This window comes from Anser cygnoides, chromosome 19 (assembly GCF_040182565.1).
Source record: "Anser cygnoides isolate HZ-2024a breed goose chromosome 19, Taihu_goose_T2T_genome, whole genome shotgun sequence".
In the NCBI taxonomy this organism is placed as follows: Eukaryota; Metazoa; Chordata; class Aves; order Anseriformes; family Anatidae; genus Anser; species Anser cygnoides.
Window position 1 is genome coordinate 6,611,737 of NC_089891.1, and position 22,340 is coordinate 6,634,076.

At 39.2% G+C, this 22,340-nt stretch overlaps 1 protein-coding gene across 8 annotated transcripts; it reads left to right on the top strand.

Moving 5' to 3' along the window:
• Positions 1–793: 793 nt before the first annotated feature.
• Positions 794–20,983, top strand: LUC7L3 (LUC7 like 3 pre-mRNA splicing factor). 8 transcript variants are annotated; one of them, XM_066980275.1, is made up of 13 exons: positions 794–1,014; positions 9,411–9,477; positions 10,445–10,484; positions 10,714–10,858; positions 11,199–11,273; positions 11,353–11,457; positions 12,332–12,493; positions 12,955–13,238; positions 13,804–13,964; positions 18,845–18,985; positions 19,091–19,196; positions 19,614–19,679; positions 20,541–20,983. In XM_066980275.1, the coding sequence occupies exons 1-12, from the start codon at positions 916–918 to the stop codon at positions 19,636–19,638; spliced, it is 1,410 nt and encodes a 469-aa protein (XP_066836376.1). In that variant the 5' UTR covers positions 794–915; the 3' UTR covers positions 19,639–19,679; positions 20,541–20,983. The 8 variants fall into 8 exon arrangements, 5 of the variants coding, with proteins under 5 accessions (XP_066836376.1, XP_066836375.1, XP_066836377.1 ...); XR_010825936.1 differs by having other exon boundaries at positions 19,091–19,679; XM_066980274.1 differs by having other exon boundaries at positions 19,614–20,983.
• The last annotated feature ends 1,357 nt before the right edge of the window (positions 20,984–22,340 follow it).

Here is a 22,340-nt window from a genome sequence, read left to right on the forward strand (position 1 = left end):
AGGGAACTCCACAGGCAATGCTATGTGTGCAGGAAGCCCCCAGTGATTCTGAGCAAGGCTGCCACGAGTCCTGAGGGCCTTACAGGGTCAGCACTAATACAGACTTATAAGTCTTTAGAAAATACAATTTAATTAAAAAATAATAATTTCACGCAGCTTGGATGATGAAAATGATTCTGAGAAAGTGGGAAATAGTTGAAAATTAGAAAGGTGAAATTCAGTATTGACAATGTAAAAAGTCACATCTGGGAAGGAAAAAAAAAGATGGAGTGTTAATGTGATGAAATATAAATCAGTAATTTGTACCCCTATAGCATTATTGCAACAACAATAGAAGTGTTCCATTTGTGCACTTACAAGGTCCTGCACGGAAGAAACCCCTTCTTTCAGGGTGATACAGACAAAGCAAAGGGAACCCCAAAACAACTAATAAAAATTAGCAATTTTTATTAAAAAGTATGACTCGTGAGGACAAGTTTTAGAGAACCGTGTACATTTATTGTAAACAGCAACACCTCAGGACGCTTGACAGTGTGCCCTGAGGCACATGAAGCATTTCCAGGTGCGAGAAGTGCTCATGCACCCCTCGCCGGCGGGCCCCCCGGGCGCTCACGCACCCCACAGCACCCGGGACGACCCCACAGCCTCTCTCCGAGGGAAACCCCGGAGCCGGGAGCAGCCCCGGGCTCGGTGAAGAGCGCGCCGGCCGCCCCACACGAGGCCGCCCCACACGAGGCCGCCCCGCAGCAGGCCAGGCCGCAGAGGCGGTTGGCAGGCGCGCGGTGCACTGTGGGCAGGGCGAGGAGCCGCGCCGCCATTTTGTCTCTGTCACTCCGGCGGCGGCGCGGGCGCTCGGGGAGGAGAAGGCGGCGCGGAGCCGGCGTTTGGCGGCGAGGATTCGGCCCGGAGGACGCGATGATATCGGCCGCCCAGCTCCTCGATGAGCTTATGGGCCGGGATAGGAACCTGGCCCCGGATGAGAAGCGCAGCAACGTGCGGTGGGACCACGAGAGCGTGAGTGCCGCGGGGCCGCCTCTCCCCTCCCTCCTTCCCTCCCTCGGGGCCCGGCCGGGAGCGCGGAGCGCGGCCCTGGGCCCGCATCGCCCCCGGGGGCGGCAGCGGAGGGGCAGGGCTGAGGTGTACCGGCCGGTGGGGGGGGTTCCCTAAGCTCGGGTCGGGGCTGCGGGGCCCTCGGTGCGGCCCTCCGAGGCTGCGGCCCTCCTGCATGGCGGCCGCGGGGCGGGAAGCTCCGGGAGCCCCGAGGTGAGGAAGAGGAGGAGGAGGAGGAAGGTCCCGCCGTAGGAAGGCTGAGGGCCTGCGCTGTTGTTTGGGCTGACGGCAGGGCAGAGGCCTTGTGTTTGGGTTTCAGCCGGAGGGGGAGAGGTGGTGTGTTGTGCGCGGAGCGGCGGTGTGGGGAAATTGGGAAGTTCGGGGGGGCTGAGGCATCAGGGTGTGTTTGGGGGCGCTGAAATTAGGCTGGTGGGGCAGAAACAAAATTTGCTTGAAGCTTGCTGGCTCGTACAAAGGGAGGCGGGACGGGTTTTAGGGGTTTGAAACACAAGTGTCTCTGGTTCTCTTCCCGAATGTGGTGCTGGGGGAGGAAACGTGCAGGTTGCGGTGCAGGCATCCTGACTGAGCGGCCTGGAGGATAGCGAATAACGACTTTTGAAGCAGCATTTAACAAATAAAAACTTGATTTGTTTTGTACTTTCTCAGTCAGGATAGCACAGTGTCGGGAAAGGGAGAAGGAGATGGGCGTTAGGCTAAATAGCATTATTACTTAGTACTATTTAATGTATTTTTTTCATTAACATAGTGATGTCATTCGTTTTCTGCAATAAACAGCTCAGACAAGACTTCTTTTGTATTATTTGGGACTTTCTTTTTTCTCGGACATAGTTGAGTTTTAGTGAATGACGATTTTTATTGATATCTATCCTAATGGTACCGCAGCCGTCTTCTGAAAAAATCAGCAGTAATTGCAGAGTTCTTTACCTGTTTCTTTGGGAGAGATGAGAACTCTGCTGCAATATTTTTTTTTCATCATTCATGATGTAGCTTTGTGTTACAGTATATGTTGAAAAAAAAAAGTGTCACAATTAGGATAGCTCGTTTATTACGTTTAGTAGGAATTGCTCTAGTTTAAGTTGCAAATAGCATGCAGTTGAACTACCTGGGGCACCTCCCACCTTAGCATTTTCTTGGGATGTTTTTAAATTGAGTCGGAAGGGAGAAATGCTTGCTTTTGGCTGTTCTGTGTTGCATCTGGATCCCAGGGGTTGGAATTTCATGTTTTCGAGCAAAACTTGTGTTATTTTAGAGATGGCTGAAACACGTGTTTCTCAGAGTGCCTGAGATAAGGACAGATGCCTTTCTTGCTTTAGACTGGAAAATCCAAGCATTTTTTTCTAATTTCTGCTTGAAAAATGCTGCTATATGGTTAAGTAGTTTGAGTCAGAAGAAAATTGTGAGTGTAGGAAGTATTCATGAATTTCTTAATGTCCTTCCAGACTTTTTAACCAAAGATCATTATTCAGTTGGGTGTTCAGTTAAATACTTTCTTTTGATTCTGAACTCAAAATAAAATGGATTGTTCAACCCTGGAAATAGGAAGTAAATGGCTTGAGCTGGAATCTGGTTAAGATGACTTCTATCTTTAAAAAAATGATTTTTTTCAAACTGTGTTTAGGCTGAAGATGTTTCCTGTAACCATAAGGATTTCTCTTTAAGATATTTTTCATTTTTTTTATTGTTGTTTATTTTTAGAGATGGGGCCTTGTCTATTCTTCCAAGTCCCCCTTTGACAATTTAGGAAGTGGAAAGCTGTGCTCTCTCTGAGGCCAGTGGCAACTTTACAGGCCGAGGGTTAAACTTCAGCCTTGCAGGAGCTGCTGTTTCATTTCTACCACTCCTGATTCTATTTATGAGATTTATAGGACCATTATTAAACACAACCTCTCTGAAAGGAATGTGTTAATAGATACCTACAGTCAATTGATGAGTTTGTAGCAGAAAAATAAAGATGTGTTTCAGCTTTAACTCCTTGCATCCCATAAAGATTAAATTTGTAATGCTGACATGTTCAGCAAATGCAGATAAGGTTCAAATAGTAACATTCATTCATCTGCTCAACTGCTGTTTTTATTTTTCAGGTTAAATGCATGTTAGTGTCCCCTCTGGTAAAATGATGTATCTGTCAACATGTGGCCTTTTCACTGTAAGCATGTTGTGCTCTCATACCAAAATTTAAGATTTTGTGTCACATTTCCTCAGTTTTTAGATGTGGAAGGTTATCAAAAACAAGCTCATCCCTGTTTTCTTTATCATTTGTAAATTATGGATGGGCTGATACCAAGAGCTATAGAAGATGCAACGTAATACAAGATAGGAATAGGTTGTTTAGGAAGTTGTGAAAGCAGAGTGTGATAGCTGAGCATTTATTTGCAGTATTAGTGAAACGTGTTTTATCATATATTGAAAAGCCTTTAAATTCATATTTTTAAAACTTCTACGTGACTAAAGCCTTTAATCTTAAGACATTGGCATCCCAGGTGCTCTTTATTTCGGTATTCCAGCATCTCTTTGGATGATCAATTCTAGATCTGGCATAAAGGCTTTCTGTTTCGTATGTAGCAGGAAGTTAGTAGTAGCATGTGTTTTAATCTTTCTGCTTACAGTCATATCCGTGACAGAGTATATTTCTGGGACAGTAACTAAAAAACTTTATTGATTCAAGCGTCCTTGTTTGTTGTGCCACCTATGCAAAACAAGTTGATGATTGATGGTGTGGGAGTTCTGAGGCTGTTCTACAGCTCAAGAAAGGCGAGCGTTGGCTACCTGTGCTTCATACAGTGTTTTGAGATTGTGATGGTTCCTACAAGGTAAATACAGCATTTTAGAAAGTAGGGAGAGATGGAGAGCAGTTATAGACAAATGACTGAGCAATTATCTGTGGTAGGCATACAGTTCCTCAGAATGTAGACTCTGTATTTAAAATACGATTTGGTGGTGTTAACTATTTACGATCTGTTACATACTTTTTTTCTTTTAATGCCAGAAGACCTAAATCAGTTTGCATCTACTTAGAAGCTCAGAACTTACTCCTCTTTCTTCTGATTATTTTCTGTTTGTTTTGTTTTTGGAACTTGACTTAATTTGTACTTGTCTGGGGAGAATATTGTTAATGGGAAGGTTATCTTTAAGAGCCGGTTTGGGGGAAGGACTTCGAATGGTGGGGGAGCATTGCTTATAAAACCTGTGATGCTTGAGAACTGTAAGGCTTCAAAGAACTCAGCCACATGAAGCAATTTTCTTTTTTGTTGTGTAGGTTACAACCTGGCTATTATTCTCAGCCTTTTTACTAGGACTTGTGTGCCTAAAGGAATGTGCTTGTAGAATTGTTTACTACAGTTTTACTCTTGTAGAACAGGAGCACGTTAGTGTAGAAGTGTTAATGGTATAGAGCTGTCAGTAGTTTTTGCCTGGGGGAAAGCTTTGAATTGGTTCACAGCTCTTGAGCTATCCGTTTTTGTTGTCAGCTTTCACAATTCGAAGTGAATGCTACTTTCCCATCTCCAAGGGATTTCAAAGATTAGTAAATTTGTGATGAAGTGGAGAGTTCCAAGTGTCCATTTTCATTCCAGTGTATTACTGAAATACGACATCTGAGGGCTTTGAGACACAAGCTACAGCTAATCCTGCTGCAACAAAGTGATGATAACATTCTGCTCAGTCCACCTCCTTGATAGCAGAGTCGTCAGAATAATTTTGGGTAAAAAAGCTTGTTACCTGTGTGGCTAAATAGCCATGCTAATCACCTGTTGCCCTGTTTCTGCAATTGTGGAATATATTTCCATATGACTTCTGTCTTGTGCTAACTGCAGCAGTCTGATAAGCTACGGATGAGTAATGCTATTTGAAGCATATCACCTTTGTTTCAGCCCTTTAATGGCTCTGTGGTTCTTCAGCCATTTCTTGGCCCTTCCTATTCCTGCTCATGATTGACTACGTAAGACCAGCTGTAAAGTGCAGCCGGCTGGTAGCTGTCTCCAGCCTGTCAAGGCAGATGTACCACAAGGTGAAGCTAGTCCTGGATGATAAAGTTTCAAGATAGCTGCAGGATTCTCTCAATTGATGTTTTTCCGTCAAAGCAAAACCAATTGAAGAACATAATGAAATAGGTGCGAGGGAGGCACAGCCCAGGCACAGCCCAAACCACTCTGATACCAATATGTCTCTGCAGGCTGCCTCTGAGGAGAGAATGTCAAGGACTTCACTAGGCACCATAGCATCCAGGGCTAGGAGAAAATTACTGCAACCTTTCAGTGATTTTTTTTTTTTAATAGTTAATATGATGTCTGACATACATTTAAGCTACATATTCTAGTGGTGGTCACTGCAGCTTCTGGTACTTATTCTTACCATCAGCTGGTAAGAAGAGGCTTTTTCTAGAAGTGCTGCTTCATAAGGTCATTTAAATTTTTTGTTTTGCTTTGTCAGACTTCTGCCTCCAATAATTTTCCCTTTGCTCTTTTTGTTTCTAGTTTCAGAACTGTTCCAGGCCAGTTTGCAGAGTTTTTGAGCACGTAGCTATGAAGACTTCCTATAACTCTTTCCCAGCAGAATATGGTCAGGCTGTTATTGTTGTGCTTTTTGTGTCCTAGGAAATTCTCTGATTAATCCCAGCAGTTTTTCTGGGGAAGTGCCTTTTCACTGACCCGGTTCTTGGTTATGAAGTCGAGAAAATGAAATGGAAGGGAAAGAGATCCTAGAAATAGGAAATACTTTTTCTTTTGATTAACAGAGGAGTTCGTCTGGAGTCTGGTTTCTTGAAACAGCTTGATACTAAAGTGAGATTGTCCTATTTATTTTTCCTCGCGGCTTCATGAGAAGAAGAAAAATTGTGATTGTGTGTGGTTATTTTTAATTATTCTCTATAAATTGTTTCAGAGAACAAGCTTAGGTGGTCTTATGACTTACTGCCAAAGCCTCTGCCAATAATTCTGAATGTCTGCAAAGAAGGGCAAGTAAGTCTGTGCATAAGCTGCTTTTAAGAGGTGCTGAATTTAGTCCACCGTTAGCAGGGGCTGAATTTTTTGTCATTCTTTTGAAGAGCTCCGTTACTTGAGATATTGTCTCCAAACAGTAGGCCTTGGGTGTTACACCTGCATGTTTGCTGTGATGCCTGGTTGTAGGGAGAGCCATTCAGCTTTACTCGTGCAGCTTTTCAAGACGCTTCTGTTCTGGACCAGTCAATCTTGCATTGGCAGTGCAACTGATACTGAAAGGTTTGTACAGTGTTGTCTTTTTTTTTTTCCTTCGTTCTCCCCAGGCATTCAGTGTTTCTTCAGACAGCACTTAAAGCAGGTGAAAAGTAAGGCAACTACAAAGCTGTTTTCAGAATGGCTCTGCCACTTTAAATCTGCAGTCACCAGTTTTACTTGGATTAGAGTTAATTCCCAAAGTATAGTCATACTACTCAGACAAATTCATTTTCCACTCATGCTTTGTAAGTATTGTTTTTTATACCCCATATAGCTTTTGTATGACCTGAAGATACTTAAACTTTAATTAGTGGTTGTTGGCATATATACAAAGCCTTAGTTGCTGGGCTTTTTGTTTTGTTTTGGTTTTGCTATGGTGCTGCTTTGTAGAAATGCCACAGTGACATCACAGAAACAGCCACCTAAACTATAGCCCTGTGAGATATATATGTGTGTATAAATAAGACATTTTCCTATCTCTTTGCATTGAAATTCTGGTAAGACACTTTTTGACTGTATTTCACATGAAATATTTGGCAGGGTTCTAATTCAACAGACAAACTCTTAAGTCTAAACTGATTTCTTTTAAACTGTTCTTTTATCGAGAAGCTGTATCGTGTTCTCTTAGGTTTGTCCTGGTTGGGTCCCCTGGGGGTATTCTGGATAAAATTAGGTAGATGTAAGAAAAAGTAAGGAGCAGAGAATTGTTTTAATAACCTTTCTATTTTTATTATCTATTATGATTTTTAAGAAGATATTCCTTTTGAAAATCAAACTTTTCTGGGGGATGTCTTGCTTTACTAAATACTAATTTCAAGTTATTCTGAGAAATTCATCCATGCCATTGGAGCTGTTTCAGAAGAAGAGGTGCAAGCTAGAGGTGGGCGTGGATCATGCGTGCCGAATCCATCTTTGTCTTCTTATTGTTAGAAGTGGGAGATGAGCACAAGTTCCTAGAAAACAGTGGCTAGTTGAGGAAGACTGGTCATAACCCAGGTGAGAGGTGCTTGCTTTCTTAACTTGGAAAAAATGAGGGACACAATGAAGTGACAAAATCTTTCCCCCTTGAGACTGTTGTGTGTTGGATAAGATACTAGCGTACACTTAAATACTGGTCAGTCTGTTGCTGCTTGCACACGTAGCCTGGGTGTTGCTCCTTTCCTGAGGATTCATCAATGAAAAGCTCCAGAGCAAAGCGGAACTTCAAGCTAATATGGCTTGCTCTCTCAGAGGATATGAGTTAAAGCCTGACTGCTTCTGACATTTAAGCCAGTAATGTAACAGTAATAGAGCTACTTCGCTGATTTGGTTGCACTGGGCAGGGTTTTTATTCTTCCGTGTAGCTGCAGTCGCTCAAGCTTGGTTAGTTGAGGAGCTAGCTGAAGTGCCAGTGATTGGAACCAACTCTGGAGTGAAGGCATTGCTTCTGAAATCCTGACGGTGGTGTTGATCTTAAAGTGAGGGAAAACTTAAGATAAAAATACACTACGCTTTTTCCTTCTACACTAAATATATGGGTAGCTTTCTCCCCCCCGTCTTGCTGTAGTTCTCTGCAGATGCTCAGTCTTTGTGAACTTTTGAAAAAGGGAGTGTTATCTGCACGGCCTGGCTGCAGAGAGTAAAAGAGTTTCTTCACCAGCTAGGCCTGAGACTATTTACTGTTGGTGAGTTATCTTCTTTTGTTTTTTGGTTGGCTGGTTAACACCGTTGCTTTTTCCATAGATCGCTAAATAGTTTTTATTTTCAGTGCAAGCATGGGTTGTGGTTATAAAAATTATTACTGTCTGCTGAATTTAGTGCCACAGTGGGCTAACCTGGATCACAGGAGCAGTATTCAAATTATGCAATAAATTACTTTTTTTTTTTTACGCCCATGGGCTGTTGCAGAAAGCTTGGTTGTGTTCCTGTGTAATCTGCAAAGCAGTCAGTCCAATTTTAACCTCCAGATTTGCAGTCTGGCAGTTAGCATGGAAAAATAAATCACTGTAATTTGAACAACTGGTGTCACAGGCACTACGCGAGGTGGTTTTGTGGGGTAGGTCTTGGATCCCTACTCACACCCATTTGTTCAGATGCTTCAAAATGCTTTTTAGGAAATAGTATGCTGCTGCTCTTTGTCCACAGTGTGAGAGTGTTAGGGCTAGGCTGTAATACCCAGTAGCAGTTACTACATTTGCCAAATATTAGGAAGTGGTGTAATGTATAGGAGATGTTAGAGGAATGTACAGGCTAATTTTGCATTGGCAATTCGTTAAAAGTTAATGGTGATCAAGTCCGGGGAAGGTTCTGTTAAAGAAATAATTGTTCAAAATATCTGACCTCAAGGGTGAAAGTATTTCTGATTTTAATCCGTTTGGCTTTTCTGATGGATAAATAGACAGGAGATACTGGTGTGAACTTCAAGAACTGACCAACTCTGCTAATTAAGCCGATGTACATGGATGAGGGTAAATCTATTTAAAAAAAAAAAAAAAGAATGTCTTCTGTGCATGTCTTAAGTATACAACATATTCTTTGCACATCGTTCTTAAAGTAGGAATTTCTAAAAGCATTAGAATGAAATGCAGGGAAGCTCTTGAATAGTTCGTTACCTTGTGTGTTCTTAGGTCTTGTAGCTGACACCAGAATCCCCAGCCCTGAGGCGCAGTGCCTCTCGCTTTGAGTGCTGCTGTCTCATGGTTTCCTAGCCAGTAGTGTTGAAGGGATGAAGGCTGAATGCAAAGTCCTTACGGATGAGCAAAGAACAACTTGCTGTCCTGCTTCCACGGCAGGCGTTTTCACAGTTAAAGAATTGCACGGGAAGGTTTTTTTAATAGTTCAGTCTTTTCAAAATACCACGTTACCTTGCAGTTACAAATAGGTTATGCTTTCCTGTTGTCTTAAATATTCAGCAGTAAAATTAAGAAATATCATTGTGTCAAGGGAGAGTAGGATTTCTTGGTCTTTTGTCATTAAGATGCACCTTGTAGCACTTGCTGACACTGAGTAACACAAAGATAGGGGCGTATGTGGGTAAAATTTTTTGGAAGTCTTGCAGAGTGTACAGAGGGTCTTTTTACACCGCAATTTAGAAAATAGAAATGATCACTAAAAATTGCCAATTCCTGAGGGGGCGGAAAAAAAAAACTTTTTTTCCTCTTCTTTCAGGTTTGTAAATACTACCTTTGTGGCTTTTGCCCAGCTGAATTATTCACAAATACCCGTTCTGATTTAGGTAAGTGTATCTGTCTTGTCATTTTTATTCATGTACGTATAATTACGACTGAATTTCTCTATGTAAATATTTTTACTGTTGAATGCTCTGTCAAAACACTTTGGAATTAGCCTTTTTAAAGGATTGCCAGTGACACAATATATTAAGATTAATATTTTTTCCAAATCCTACTTCTTCTAAGTGGGAAAATTATATTTTTAATGGTGTAAGCTAAATTACTGGGTGTGGAGTAGTTTTCTTCTCCTAACATGTTGTCTCCTAATTTGGTTTATGCTACCTGGGTAGTGTTTTAACTTATTTTAATGTCACTCTATGTTTTTGAGCTTATTAACTTGAGAGAGTTATACTGTAATAATTACTGCTTAAGGCCTTCTCTAAGTTACCTGTAGCTTTCAAGCTATGGTATGTGGACAGCATGTAGTTTAGAGAATGCCACTAGGAAAAACTTGCTTCTTTTTTTTTTAGTGTTAAATTCCAAGTCCACAGAAGAATTTGATAGACTGAGGAGGGTGGGAGAATTTCAGCATGGCTACCCTTCATGATCACAGGATACACACATCTTAATTTTACTCTGAAAATAAATACTTTAATTATCTATTTTTACTATAAAGAACAATGTTTGGAGTTTAAGAAAGTGCTTGGTGAGATTACCTTTAATACGTAATTTTTCCTTTTTTAAAGGCCTCAAAATATTTTTTTTGTGTAGTTTTACTGACAGCTAAGATCTGGAAATGGTTTTATATTACAATTTTACAAGTCACTCAGAATTTCCTTTGTTTTTCTAATTACTATGACATCTTGGCATTCTTTCTTTTAAACTCCAAGCAAAAGAAGCAGAAGGGCAGGCATAAAAGTCCCTGGGAACAGTTAAAAGCTCTGTTCTACCTAGGTGTGCAAACAAATGCCAATGATGTGGGAATACAGCAGTCAGGAATGCAAGCTTAAACTTTGTGTGTGGTCTTTTTAGGTCCTTGTGAAAAAATTCATGATGAAAATCTACGTAAACAGTAAGTATGCTGATCAATATGCTAATGCAAATAGCATTTCTAGTATGTTTGAGATTCATAAAAGTAAGCTAACCACGAGTAACTAATTGCTTATTCATTTACATAAACATTTATTTAAACATATAATATTCAGTTACCTCCAGCAACAATTTAAAACATTGCAATGTGTCATTTGTTTTTTGTGTAGTATGAAGTGATGTGACCTTTCATTTTAAAAACATTTCACCAGGTATGAGAAGAGCTCTCGTTTTATGAAAGTGGGCTATGAAAGAGACTTTTTGCGCTACTTACAAAGCTTACTTGCAGAAGTAGAACGCAGGATTAGAAGAGGTCATGCTCGTTTGGCGCTGTCACAGAATCAGCAGTCTTCTGGGGTGAGTCTGGAAGAATCATTGAGGCAAATAATCTTTCCTCTAGGCAACACCTTCACATTCTCTTTACCTTGGCCTCAAATGTTATGTTCAAGGAGGAAATTTTGTTTGGAGGAATTAGCTTGAATAGTTTACTCTTGCCGAGTGAAGCAAGTTCTGTGTTGAGAGGTGTTTATTATGTTAGAATAGGTGATTATTGGTCTTCATGGGAGAAGACGCAGGAGAAGGCTATTCCTGACGTGTCTGGAATATGAGAAAACACCTTTGAAACATGCAAATTGTCATCTTTTTCTTTAAACTTTAAAAATATATAAATAATTGACACACTTGTACTGCTTGGCAGGCAGCGGGACCTACTGGTAAAAATGAAGAGAAGATTCAGGTGTTAACTGACAAAATTGATGTACTACTACAACAGGTGAGTTTTATACCCTATAACAGATCTCTTGCTTTCATTACTTGCTTAATAGTTACAGTTTTTTTTAAATATCCTTTAGATTGAAGAACTAGGTTCAGAAGGGAAGGTGGAAGAGGCACAAGGAATGATGAAACTTGTTGAACAGCTAAAAGAAGAGAGAGAATTGCTGAGGTCTACAACTTCAGTAAGTAACATGTTCGTAGTTCTGTCAGTTGTACTTGAAAATTTGGTGCAACATTAGATTCCTAATAACATTGTCTTTACACTGAAAGTGTGAAAGTTATGGGCAGAATTAGATGCTTATGTGTGCTGATTTAGTGTGCTGTCTTGAGAGTGGTTTTCATGCACGTAAATTATGAAAGTACTTAAAACAGCAGTCCTAGAGGTGTGTGTTCAGCTTACACTAGTTCAGATCTTAGTTAAATTTTGTAGCGTAGCCTCGTGTTGTGTTTTAACTTGTCAGGCATCTAAACACCACACAGCTATTTGCTCACCCAGCTTTGGTGTCAAAATCTGCTGAGGGTACACTCAAGCCCACTGTCTGCGTCAGCAGAAAAGACGTTAAATAGTGCCAGCCTCCATACAGACCCCCGAGGGATACCTCTTGTCACTGGTCTCCACCTGGACATTGAGTTGGTGACTGCAACTCAAGCTCATCAGTTGGTGTTAGAAATAATTCTAAGAGAAGACTGGGTTTTATTTTCCTTAATCCTGAGATTGCTAGGAAGCTGCAGATAAATAATCCTTCGCAGTGAGGAATAAGGTTTGTTTCAGGTGTTTTCTAGTTGGCTCTTTCTTTGTGGCTTACATGGAATGGGCATTTGTAGCCTGTTCTTGCACTGTTCGTCCTAGCGGGTACGATGCTCCAAATACAAAGTATGCAGTTATGAAATTAAGTTTTTACCAGTGAAAATTATTCAACGATATTAGTAAAGTATTAAAAAGCATTAAAGTATTAGTTCTATTCAACAATAATAGTAAAGTTCTAAAGATCTTTGCTATCACCTGTCCAAAAAAAATAATGTTTCTTTTTTTTCATCTAATATGTTCTTTTGCAGACAATTGAGAGCTTTGCCGCCCAGGAGAAGCAAATGGAAGTTTGTGAAGTTTGTGGAGCCTTCTTAATTGTAGGAGATGCACAGTCCAGGGTAGATGACCACTTGATGGGAAAGCAGCACATGGGTTATGCCAAAATAAAAGCTACTGTCGAAGACCTAAAAGTAAGCATGTCTTAAGTTATTGAGCATAAAAATTGCTCGGAGGATTCCTATGGTAAAGAGAAGGCTGGACACTGGACTTCCTTAAGTGTGTGAAATACTCCGAAGATAGTATATAAAAATGAAATGGAATTCTGCTCTGCACATTTAGCATTGTGTTTGCACTGATACTCTTCGTTTTATGTGATTACACTGTATGTAAGCAAAGAGGTAAACTCCGGAGTTTTATGTGGCCCTTGTTAAGATCTGTAAGGCCTGTGTTCTTGTGATAATGACAAGCAAAAAAAAAAGTGTTCTCCAGGAGAAAGGATGCAAGTTTCAGTGATTTTAGAAAGTGCATCTGTGTAGGCAGTCCTTTGGACAGAATTTAAATCTTTTAAAAGCTTAAACTTCCGCATCCTGAGATTGTTTGAACTAAGTCATCTTGAATAATTTTCATTTCTTCCCATAAACTCTTCTTTAAGGAAAAGTTACGAAAAAGAACAGAAGAACCTGACCGTGATGACAGGTTAAAGAAAGAGAAACAAGAAAGAGAAGAGAGAGAGAAGGAGAGGGAACGGGAAAGAGAAGAGCGGGAAAGGAAGAGGCGACGTGAAGAGGAAGAAAAAGAAAAAGAGAGGGCCCGTGATAGAGAGAGGCGTAAAAGGAGTCGTTCCCGGAGTAGACATTCAAGCAGAACATCTGACAGAAGATGCAGCCGTTCACGAGACCACAAAAGATCAAGAAGCAGAGAAAGAAGGCGGAGCAGGTATGGGAACAAAATATTTTCACGTAATTTTTCTAAATGTTAAAATCTCGTGAGGACCTAATCTGTCAGCCTGGGTCACATCACTAGTTCATAAGCTTCACTGTTCTTATCTCTAATTGTAGACATGCTTTATTGGTTCTAGGGATAAACAGGTTTGGATGCATATTTATTGTTTTCTGTCCGTTTTTGGAAGTAGATGACACCATTGTGGTGAAAGTAGTTGTATGAAGGAGCTTTGAGTACAGAGATATTCCCAGAGGACAGCGTCTGGTTTGGTTTTGTTTTCCTTTTCTCCGTGAGCCCCCCATACCCTCATAATTTTCCTTGGATTTTAATTTATAGTGGTGAATGTTCTTAAGCTCTGTGTGGTTGGATGTTTGAAATGAAGAAGGCAATGTGAAGCCAGGTCTTACTGAGAAATATTTTTGTACAGTATGCTAAGCCTTGTTTTAAATAGCTGTTTTTTACGAATAATCAATGCATTATAAGTGTAAACCAGGAGCAGTATGTGTATTCTGAGTACCCGCTGACATTTGTATTTTTCAAATTTTTTCTAAATGCTAAGGAGTCGTGACCGAAGAAGAAGCAGAAGCCATGATAGATCAGAAAGGAAACACAGGTCTCGCAGTAGGGACAGGAGACGGTCAAAAAGCCGTGATCGGAAATCTTACAAGCACAGAAGCAAAAGCAGAGAGAGAGAACAAGACAGGAAGTCAAAAGAAAAAGGTATGTTTGTGTGAAGACCAAATTAATATTAAGTTCTGTAAATAATATTTTCCTAAAGTCTCAAAAGCTTGTTGTCTTTCTGTCAGGGACTGAAAGTTCTTCTTAGCATCAAATCAGAATTGGTTTTATAAGCTGTATATGTTGCTGTTAACCCATTCGAAGCATTTTATTCTTTCCAGTCATTGTTAATGCACACGCGTGTGTACATACACCCTGGTGTCCTCCTCTCATCTGTTACAGTAGTTTCTAAAAGCTTACAGCTTACTACTTTGTCTGCAAATTAAGTGTGCGAGGATTGTGATGTATTTTAAGACCTGTTGACTGTTTACATTTAGAAAAATATTTGCACTGTAATCAGTTTTTTATGAGTGGGTATTCTTATTGTTAACAGGTATTTCTGTAATTATCCTTTACTGGTATGTGTTTTGTGAGAGATCTGTAGTCGTGTTTCTACCTGTAGCATCTATTACTTCTATACGCTGTCATGTTTCCTTTATTTTTCTTGCTTAACAGTGCTTTTAGTTTTAGTTTGTTTTTTTCTGATCTATGACTGCAGTCCAAGATAAATCTTCGCAGAATTTCTCTGATGCTCTAAATTACAATTCCATGCTCTCTCCCCGCCAGTCTTCTGCTCCTTTCCTCCCTCCTGCTTGCCCCTGCCTCCTTTCCCCCCACTTTTTTTTCCTCAATGAAGTGAGATTTGCCTTGTCAGTATTCAGGTGAGTCTCAAAGGAATGCTGTACTGCTAGTGCTCAGAATGCTTTATAGCAGTACATACATGTACGACAGCAGTGATAGTGACTCACTGCTTCATCAAAGGCTGATATTCTGAAGTTTTACCTTTAAGTAGGGTTTAAAAGAGCTGCAGAGAAAACATGAGAGATTTGCATTTGGTGAAAAAAAACGTTAATTCATTGTCATTGTTAAATTCCCGCTTCAAAAGTCTTTGGAAACTTCTGGAGGAATATAGTACTAACTTCTGGCTTAAACTACAGGCTTTGCTGGGGTACTGACTAATGTCCACTCCGAAACAGCCACCCCACTTCATCATCAGAGCTGACTGTCAATAATGGATGTAACAATTCTGTTATGTTTCTAAGGTACTTTTGAGGTTCTCTGGGATGAAAGGTGCTATGTGCATGTTTCTTGATTGCATAGGCCTGTTTGCTATACCTTTTTTCCATGTTTTTTTCAGCGGATTAGTTCCTGAAATGTAGGTGATGCTTCGTGTGTTTTCATTGCCTGATTTTCTTGGACCGTTTTAATTTTTCTGATTTATACCACAGTGCATCTTTAGTATTGATCCATCTCTGATTTTGCTTTGCCCTTTATTGGCAAGTGTTTTTTGCTGCCTGCTTGCTGGCAGTGGAACTGATGTGTAGTGTTTAAATTCAAACACAGTATCGTAGCCTGTATCTGTCCATTTGTTACTTTCTTCTTACCTGATGCTGTGCCTTTTTTTGCCTATTTTATGAACAGACTTCTGGTACTTGGTCAAGAATGTCCTCTTCAGTACTCTGTGTGTATCTGTCCGTATAAATAACTATATGTATTTATTCAAACTTGGTCTGTTTATTGCACTTAAGGCTTTTCAGTTCTCTCCTGAATCTTTCCATAAATAGAAGAGTTAGTGAACTTTCTTTTCAGCATAACGGTATTTTTAGTTTAAACTTGACCAATTTCCTTGCTGGCCATTTTATTTGCTGCTTGCTACCTTCTTCCTCCAGAAATGAGAACAGTGAGGTGATGCTTGAGCTGTGATGAAATTTCTACCTGTGAAAATCAATAACTTATTTTTTTTAACTATAACATTTGTAGAAATATGAAAAAACCGTAGAGCGGGACTGTAATGGTGTAGAAGTTTGTGTTTCTCCCTCCAGTGAGAGGGAGAAAAAAAGGCAGGGAAGGCGATCAGTATTTAACACACAAGTGTTGAATTTATATGATGAAGTTGTAAACACCATTACATCCTCACATTTGCCATGTGGCTTTGTAGGCAGTTAATTCAGCAGTTGGCTTTAGGGGTTCATACATCTGAAGTGTGTGGCTGGCTACTCTAGTAGTCTACTACATTTACTGCTCCATTGGGAATACGGGCTTCAGAATTTAATTGTCTTTATATACACCATTGATCTGCAATTATAGAAGTAAGCAGCAGCAAAGGCCTGACTGTAACACATGTGGTAGTGCCTTTCATCTTGAAATCTCAAACTGCTTTATAAACATGCAAACATGACTTACAGGGGGAAAAAAAAAAAGCAAGTTATCCAAGACTTCCCCACTGTTACACATTAAATCAGTGCCATACTTTGAAAATTCAGAAGTCCTGGCTTCTTATTCGCTAAAATACTGTGGAATGCTGTGACCTTTCAAGGCTATAAGAAGACAGTATATGTTAAAATGGAGACACAATTTCTGACTTGGGTTTCAGGAGCAGGGAGACATTTGCTAAAGGAGGGGAAACTGCCAATCAGAAACACCAGTTGAGCATTAACGTAACTACTGTTGGTGTAAACTAACCTCAGCATAGGTGGAATAAATAATTGGAGAAAAAGATAATCTGTTTTGCAAGTACCTTCATCTTATGGAGGGTTAACTTGCCACCAGACCACTTTTACTTGGCTCTTTACCTTATGGATTCTTAAACTTATATAAAAATAATTGCATTTGTGATTGTGTTTTCATGTTAGTCATTAAACGTCAGCAAATAATGTCAAAACACTCAAACTGTCAGTACTACAGGATGTTTAACAAAGTGACTTTACATTCTCCGAATAGTAAAACCGTTCACATTATCTTGGTAAGAATTCTTAAAGAAAATTTCAGTTTCCCACATGAGCTCGAACAGAAAAAGGTGCATATGTTGAATTAGGAAGCAAAGTAAATTCGTGATTTTACCTAATAGATCACAGCTAAAATAATATATGCAGATTATCAACAGCAAACTAATTGTATGTGCTTTTAAAGAAAGAAATCTGAATGATTGAAAATGCAGTGAAGGAACTTAACAGTTGCTTGCAGATACTCCAGGATTTGAAAGAAGCTTAGTTTATTGGGCTGTTGAATACACATGATCAGTTCTGCTTGGCAAACAGGAGGTTTGCTATGGTAAAACTATCTTATTATTGAAGGTGTTAGAGTTTCGTCTTTCATACCACAGGTTAATCGTAGTTTTTTTAACCTTAAACAAAATAATCCTTCCTGACCAAATTCAAGAAACAAACAAAAGACAAAACAAAACCCTGCACACTGCACATCCATAGGGCTATTAAGATCTACCATATCTACATAGGACAGAAGATAAGATTATTGGACTGACTACTAGTCCTCTGCGGGGAAACAAGACTACTATTCCTCAGTGGATCTACGTGTGCATCGGAGATACCTATAAGACACAAAAAGAAGACTTTTTAACAAGGTTAGTTAGAGTGCAATCTACCTGCGGAGTTGCAAAACCGAGGGCAGACAGATACAAAATTTGTAGTTCTTCAGGTTGTCTTTTGGACGTCACTGTGTGTTTTCTCCAGGCACCGTGCACTGGATGTGCTGCTTCCGATGAAACCTCAGTAGTAGTGCTTTTAGGCAGTTGCCCTAATTTCTGTATGGGGGTTTCCCCCTCCCTTTGGTGGTGTATTAAAAACAGTGAAGTTGGGACGTTGCTTCTGTTACGAAGCTTAATTTCTGCTTTGCCTTCTGAAGTATAAAAGTGTGTCGTGCCAGTCTAGGTGATAACATTGTTTAAAATAACTTTTTCAGAGTGTTCAATCCGTGTGCTTCTGTTTTGGGGATATATATATATTTATATTTATTTTAATTGCCCATATAGCAAGGAACAATCAGAAAAACAAGCACGAATGTTGTTCTATATGATGACATCTGAGAGGTCGTTTTTTTTGATTTATTTTTTTCTCTGAAGTGTCTTTACTAATGAAAGGTGTAATATTATGGTGTGTAGTAATAGAGGAAAAAATGTTATTTTTATTAAATTTGCAAATAGTGAATTTACAGATTGAGGCATGTAGCTCTACTATTGAATGTTTTTCTTTCCACGGAAATACTTTTACTTCTGGCTTCCTTCCTCCTTTGAAGATTATTGAGGGAAAGATGAGGTTTTCTCAGCAGTGTAGTGACCTCTTCAGTTGCAAGTCAGCTTTCTAATTCATGATGAAATTGTGGGATCCTTTTCATTTTGCTCTTCTTTGTGTTTGGAAAATACTGCTTTTTATGTACCTTCCAAACTGTCTTTCCAGGCCTTTTTTGAGTGAATTAAAAACGCAGTTTTTATAGAATTGAGAATAAATAATGCTGACAAGCGTACAGCTTACGTGATGCGCTGTCCAATACGGTTAATTTTGATTTCTACTGTGAACCCCACCTACAAAGAGCTAACTGTTCTTAAATATTGTTTGTTTCCTGAGTGTTTGATTGTTTGGGGTTGCTAATTTTTTGAACTTGGCAAAGACTGACTTATTTGATAATGCGCTTATGCATTGTCCACACCCATCACAAATTAAACTTGGGGACAAAGAGAGTCCTATAATAAGTAAGGAAGCCGATCGCCGTGCATCATACTTGCCTAACTTCTTGACTGCCTCGCTCCCCCCAGTTTGTGTATTTCAGCAGACAGCTGTGTAGCTGCCTCTGTTAGATCTGTCCTTCTCCCCCTGCCCCCACTGTCCCCTTTGACTTTTTTTTGGTACCCTGTCCATTGCAGGATGGTAGATTGAAGCCTGTTTCTATAACTTTGAGTATTACTGCTATTACTGTAGACTACTGTATTATATAGAAAATAATTGTCCCATTTTGTATGCAATGTATCTCACATGTGCAATGTTTGTTTTTACTTTGAAATCCATGGTCAATGTCTTCTTTCATGGCAGAAAAGAGGGGATCTGATGATAAAAAAAGTAGTGTGAAGTCCAGTAGTCGAGAAAAACAGAGTGAAGACACAAATACAGACTCGAAGGAGAGTGATACTAAGAATGAGGTCAATGGGACCAGTGAAGACATTAAATCTGAAGGTGACACTCAGTCCAATTAAAACTGATCTGATATGACCTCAGATCAGACAGAGGTAAGTGCATTATTTCAAACTTTGATTAGGGCTTTTTGTTACTGTTTAACAGTGCAGCGTAAGTATGCACAGATGAAGATGGAACTAAGCCAAGTAAGAAGACATACTAAAGCACCTTCTGAAGGAAAAGACAGTGTAGTCCTGCAAAACATTTTGAGGTACATTGTTTTGTCTCAGCTATTTCGTAGCAGACTCGTGCCCCCATTAGTGTGCCTCTTTGGGACATATTTGTAATATAGTCACCATAGAAAAAAATTAATTATCCTTTTTTATTTTTAGGGATTTTGTTATCGTTTTTTAAAAAAAAGTTGAACTGTTTTTGTATTTAAGTCCATATTGTGTTGGTACATCAGCAGAAACTTTTGCTTTAATACTTAATATTTGAGGCACATGTTGGACTACTTTGTTTTTATATAAACTGCTAGTATTTCTTTGTCAAGGATGTTTCTAGTTTTTTTGCTTTATTGCCTTGCATTCTAATGCAGTTTGTTCTGTAACTCGAGAGCCAGTAGCATTGGATTGATGGAAGTGTAGGGTTTATGAATTATTGCAGCTGACTACCATACCTCACACAGCGTTGGTGTTGTGAGCGGCCCATGAAAAGCCAAATTAAAAATCAAGGATTCAGTCAAACTAAGCAGGTACTCATGCCAGGTACTCCTTTCTCTACCCACATCCATGTTTGAATGCTGTTGCCTGTAATCTTTAAGCTTACTGTTGTGTTTTTGATTTTCAAGATAGTGAAAAGGACTTTTTGTGTATTGTGTGAATACTGTAAATCTGATGTTAACAGAATGGAATTTTCTTTCAACTGTGTGTAGGGATGCAGTGGTGCCCAGAATTAGATATCTTTAAAGAGTTTAAAATGCAATAAACACTACATAATAATCGCCTTGTTACTTTCAATGCAATTCAAGTCTTTAAGAGGTATGTGTTTAATATTTCCTACTGCGTAGGAGAATTTGCAGTCAGCCATAGTACAGAGAAGTGGAATGGCTGATAACAGACTTCTAAGGCAAATGTAAATAAAAGGCAGATGCCACAAGATGATTACAATGTTCATGGCAAGAATGTATGCTGAAAAAATATTTGTTGGAAATAAAACTGTTAACATTAGGAGATGCAAATACTGTATTAAAAAGAAAAGTTGGAAGTGTTTTCCCCACTCGTGATGTAGCTTTCTTACTTTTGCACAAGGTTTTTTTAGTTCTGTTCCTGATCTAAGGAACTAACAATGATGCAGATGCAGCTGATAAATGAGGTTCTTGCAACATAAGCCATTAGTAGAGCTTCATTGTTTATGCTAGGAACCCTTGAACATGTAATGTTGGTCATTAAACTATTAATGCTACATTATTGCTTCTAAAGCTGATACTGTTCAATGTTGACATTTTTGTAGAGTTAAGATGACAGCTAACAACTGGGCCAGTATATAGGACTTGGTAAACTAAATGCTCTTTACGTTGTCTAATTGTCTGTTTTCCCAAAATTTTGCATTATAGGACTACTACGTGAAGAGTCTGCGAAGACGGCGGAAGACAGCTTAAAATGAAGATCTGCTTTAAAATGAGGTGAAAGAAAGCTGTAGTGGCGTAGAAAAATATAAGTTGAGTTAGAATTTTTTTTATAAAATTTAATTCAGGACTGGTGTTTCCTGCCAGAGTTCAGAAAGATGTGTTGATAGCACATATGCTACTGAGAATATAAGTCCTGTATCCTTTTTTTCTTTAAGACTTTTTAAGATAAGAAACCAACATAACCTGAACACATGGCTTGCTCAGTGTTTAATTGCAAGTTTTCATTCTTGGACTTTAAAACACAAGAATAAATGTTTAGTATTTGTGTGAATCGAACTAAAATGAATCCCATTTTTACAACTAAGCTATTCCTAGCTTCTTGATATACGAGAAATGGAAATAAAGTATCTTTGAATTTCTGTTACAAATTTGATTGTCTCTGTCATTGAACATTTAATACTAAATAAGTTTCTTTCCTAATAAATTTACTCATGTCTTCAAGCTTAGTCCACTAATTTGGATGTTTAGTTATTCTGTGGTGGTTGGGGTGGTTGTTTTTGTTCTTGCTGTGCCATCAGTTAGTATTTCCTTTCACACTTAGTTCCCAGCAGTTACTGTTGTTGGATTCCATGTCCCCTATGCTGTGGCTTATTCTGCAATTGGTTAAGAGGTTATGGAAATTTCACAATAAAAACGTAGGCCTTAAGCGTTTATAGAACAGAAACTTCTGTACTAGTATCAGAAAGATGCCACTGCTGAGACTGACCATCAGCTTGCCTTTATATTTGCATTGTAGTATCAGTTTTGAACATTATTTAACAACTTGATGCAGTTGGTAAGCATGCACGATTTGCATGTTGCCACAGATAAGGTAGAAGAAACATCCTTGGCGCTTTCTTGTAAGGCTATAGCATAAGCAAATGTAGATCTTGTTGGAAAACTCCATGCTATGTGTCCCAGTCAGGAGTGAGACAGTAAAGTGTACTTCAGTGCTGTGTCTGTAAGACATTAAACTCACATTTTAAAAAATACATTATCCTTCGTGTCAATATTCAGGACTTGATTCTGTAGGTAACGGTAGTCATATATGGACAAAACACTTCCGTTGCTTGTGCTGGTGTCGGTGTGCCTTTGTCATCTGTTTGTGGAAGTGCACTTGCAGAGGATCTGCAGGTTGGTCCCTCTGGTGAAATGGAGCACTGCTTTTCTGATAAGCTGGGATACTACTTGCAGACAGCCATGATCCCTTTTTGACTTTATTTTTCCAAAGCAGATGTGGTTATGTAGCCACAGCAGAAAGGAGGCTGTTCTTTTTATTGGAAATACATGAGAATTCGTGTGAGTGAAAGCAGGTAAAATTATAGTTAAGTTCTAATACTGACATTTTACAAACACCTTTTCCTCTCTAAACTTGAGGAAGAGATAGGATTCGCCTACTGCATGAATGAACGTGTCACTTATTGATTTGGCTAAAATGTTTGTCTTGCACCTTACGTTGTATGTAATTACAATTACGTTGTAATTGTTATGGGGACCAGCATTTTCCTTTACTTATTTTGGACAGGTATAAATGGTAAAAATGAGGAACCTTGTAGTAACTTGGGCTGGGATTCCCATTTTGGCACATCTAATAGCAGAGATTTTGGTGCATTGAAGTTGAAGGAGAAATTCCGTATTTCAGAGCATAGGAAACATGTTGCCTTTCCAGTACTTTTATTTGTTGTTCAGAACATACGGCTATGTGATTTTTCAAAGTTGCGTTAAAATTTTAATATCCACCCTAGT